Source organism: Arachis ipaensis, chromosome B4 (genome assembly GCF_059453495.1).
Source record: "Arachis ipaensis isolate K30076 ecotype BB chromosome B4, ASM5945349v1, whole genome shotgun sequence".
Lineage (NCBI taxonomy): Eukaryota > Viridiplantae > Streptophyta > Magnoliopsida > Fabales > Fabaceae > Arachis > Arachis ipaensis.
Genome location: NC_142439.1, coordinates 86,804,744 through 86,807,735, shown reverse-complemented (window position 1 = coordinate 86,807,735; position 2,992 = coordinate 86,804,744). Strand labels below are relative to the sequence as shown.

At 28.8% G+C, this 2,992-nt stretch overlaps 1 protein-coding gene across 1 annotated transcript; it reads left to right on the top strand.

Annotated features, from left to right (window-relative positions):
• The first annotated feature begins 1,051 nt into the window (after nucleotides 1-1,051).
• Nucleotides 1,052-2,683, top strand: LOC107637874 (embryo-specific protein ATS3A-like). The gene is made up of 2 exons (XM_016341144.3): nucleotides 1,052-1,251; nucleotides 2,000-2,683. The coding sequence occupies exons 1-2, from the start codon at nucleotides 1,063-1,065 to the stop codon at nucleotides 2,465-2,467; spliced, it is 657 nt and encodes a 218-aa protein (XP_016196630.1). The 5' UTR covers nucleotides 1,052-1,062; the 3' UTR covers nucleotides 2,468-2,683.
• Nucleotides 2,684-2,992: the final 309 nt, after the last annotated feature.

The following is a 2,992-nucleotide window of genomic DNA, read 5'->3' as shown; positions in this document are numbered from 1 at the left end:
TTGATCATATTGCTTTGATTTCACGAATGAATATGATACTAACAAATGAATTTGTCCTAAATAAATTTCAACAAAGACAAATCTCTATAAGTATTACTATCGATGAGTAATTGTTCTACTTTAAAGATAAATACAATTTTTTTTATGGTATTTCCCAACTCGGTAAACCTTAAAGACAAATACTATTTTTTTCATGATATTTTCCTACTCGACAGGCTGAAATTAATCTACCGTAGATTGGAGCTCTATTTAAAAGTCTACCGCTATCTAATAGGTTGTTACACACAAGACAGAATTTGAATATCTGATACTTACTTAAACGGACGAGTAAAATAACCACTCAACTTACTCAAATTAGTTGTGAAAAACATTAATTACTTTAATATTTTTAACAATGAAAATCGTTAAATTTTAGTTTTAATTATAATTTCATAAAATATATATAGTGGTAATTTATATATATATATATATATATATATATATATATATATATATATATATTAAATTTTTAATAAAAATTTTATATATTTTTATGTATTATCTTGTGTAAACTGATTACTCTTAAAATTAAGATAATAGGATACATATTTTATATACAAAAATTATAAAATTAATGGTAATTAATCTTTTATTTTACCATTTTATTAATTTTTTTATTTTAGAATATCTAAATTCAATTATTATTATAAAATATTATTAATTAATTTTAAATTATAATATAAACTAAAAAAAAAGATCAACGTGTATGCATGATAAGCCATTTAATTGACTAATAGGTATAAAAATGAAAATGAAATTTGTATTGGTTGCTCCTATCATATTAAGCCATTTTATTGGGAAAAATAAGAATATAATTGAGGGAATTTTGATTCTTTCGCCTTGGATACGATATTAGGATTTACAAGATATTCCTTCCTTAATAAAGTAAGCATGCTAAGCATAAGTAAAATGAAAGGAACCTCTTTCAGTTGATAATAGTCACAATAACATAACAAAGTTGAAGTTTAATTAGGGGTATGCACTTTATGTGTGTCAAGTTAAGAATGGATTGTGAGATTGTCAATGTATATATTCCATGTTTTAATGTCACTAATACGAATAAGTGTCACAAGCAGATATAAGATCTTTTGCTTGAAGGACAAAGCAAAAATGGGGCTTTTGACAGATAATGGATGGCAATTTTTATGTTGTTGTGTTTTATTGCTTGTCATTGTCGCCGGAGGTGAAAGTATAGTAGCACCAGAATTGAAGGTAACATTATTAATCTTTTCTTCTTATTCCAAAAAAAAAAAAAGACTGACACTTCAAGATAGATGTAAACATTTGATAATATATATATATTTTCATATCTCTTCCATGTTAATTCTAACGTTTTTCCTACTCATCTCCCATGCACTTGCCACTTTTTCGTAAGCAAAAATAAATATTCTCATTATTATTCCTGTTTGTTACCCAATAATAATAATAATTAGATGTGTACGGAGGTTTAGAGCTAACAGATGTTTTAAATTGAAAATCAAGCAATATTCTATTCTGAAATCAAAGAGAGACTACTAATGCTACAATAATCGCATTTATAATGATGCATAAATAATAATTATATTATTACATGTTAATGAGATTATTATCAAGCAATTATCTTTTGACTATTAATGATCATTAAGAATATATACATTTAGTAATCATTTTTTAACATCTAATTAGTGATTTATTAAAAAAAGTACTCCATCAATTTAAGTAACAAGAAAGAAAAATGTTCACCTTTCTCGTGAGTTCGCTATTTGAGTACATACACAATAATACATACATCACCATAAAGTTTTCCTAGAATAATGATATTTGTATATTTTATTTTGGATGTCTACTTAATTATAATAACATGTTCGTTACATTTAAGAGTTAATAAGATGAAAAGAGTCCAAATATGCAAATTGTGAAAAATTGAATGCCAATTTTGATTCCCAACTCTATTTAATAAACTTGGCTTTGCACATAGCAGAAAAATTGCACTTATCTCATAACCGTGGAAACCACTTGCACATGGGGAGCGGAAACGTCAAATAATGTAAGCTTGAGATTTGGAGACACAAATTCAAATGACATATTGGTAAGACACTTGAACTCCAAGCACCTAAGGAAAGTTGACCCTTTGGAGCCTGAAATTCTTGATGACATGCCAAGGAAGCCATTTCAAGCATGCATGGTGGACCAATTTGAGGTCAAAGCAGCATGCGTCGAATCCCCCATATGTTACTTGTACCTCAAGTTAATCGGCAATGATGACTGGCGGCCGGGTTTCGCACAGGTTCAGGTGCTTGAGGCCGAGGGCTCCCGTCTTAGCTCCGATTACTTCTATTTCCGACGATATCTGCCTAGACATGTGTGGCATGGTTCAGATGCATGTGATAGTGAGGACACTCCTTTTGGTACCAAGAAGAAAAGAAAGGTTTACCGGAACATTCCATGATCGACCAACATCAAGCTGGCAAAACTTTATATATACATCCTTTATTTTTATTTTTCAATCTTTCTTCTAATTTCTTCCATAAAGAAATATGACTAGTATTTAAGTATTTAACTAACCTTGTTGGTAGGTTTGTATAAGTTATTCAATAGTGCACATTAGAGGTTATGGGATAACTGTATTGCAGAGTTACTGGTTGGTTTTATATGACAAAATTAATAACATAATAACAAAGGTGATTACTAGGAGTACTCCAGATTTGATTCGGCTCGCAACCCTCTCCGGACGCAAAGCATATTTGGTCGAGTTCGAATTCAGCATTTTGACCTTTGCACCCCTACTAAGAGTTACATGCGCATTTAATTTTAGTAACATTTTTTAAACATCATAGATTCCATCTTGTTAGGATATTTAACATAAAATAAGGGACAAATTATATCATTCAACGTGGTTTATTATTTTTTCACCTCTTCAAAAGTTTAGAAATTATAAATTTATTCTATATATTATTTAAAAATAACATTTACG

Bases quoted from the DNA above. Each gene is read 5' to 3' on its own strand.
- LOC107637874 (XM_016341144.3), top strand. From the start codon at position 1,063: ATGTATATATTCCATGTTTTAATGTCACTAATACGAATAAGTGTCACA. The intron at 1,252-1,999 runs GTAACATTATTA...TGCACATAGCAG, and splicing joins TAGTAGCACCAGAATTGAAG to AAAAATTGCACTTATCTCAT.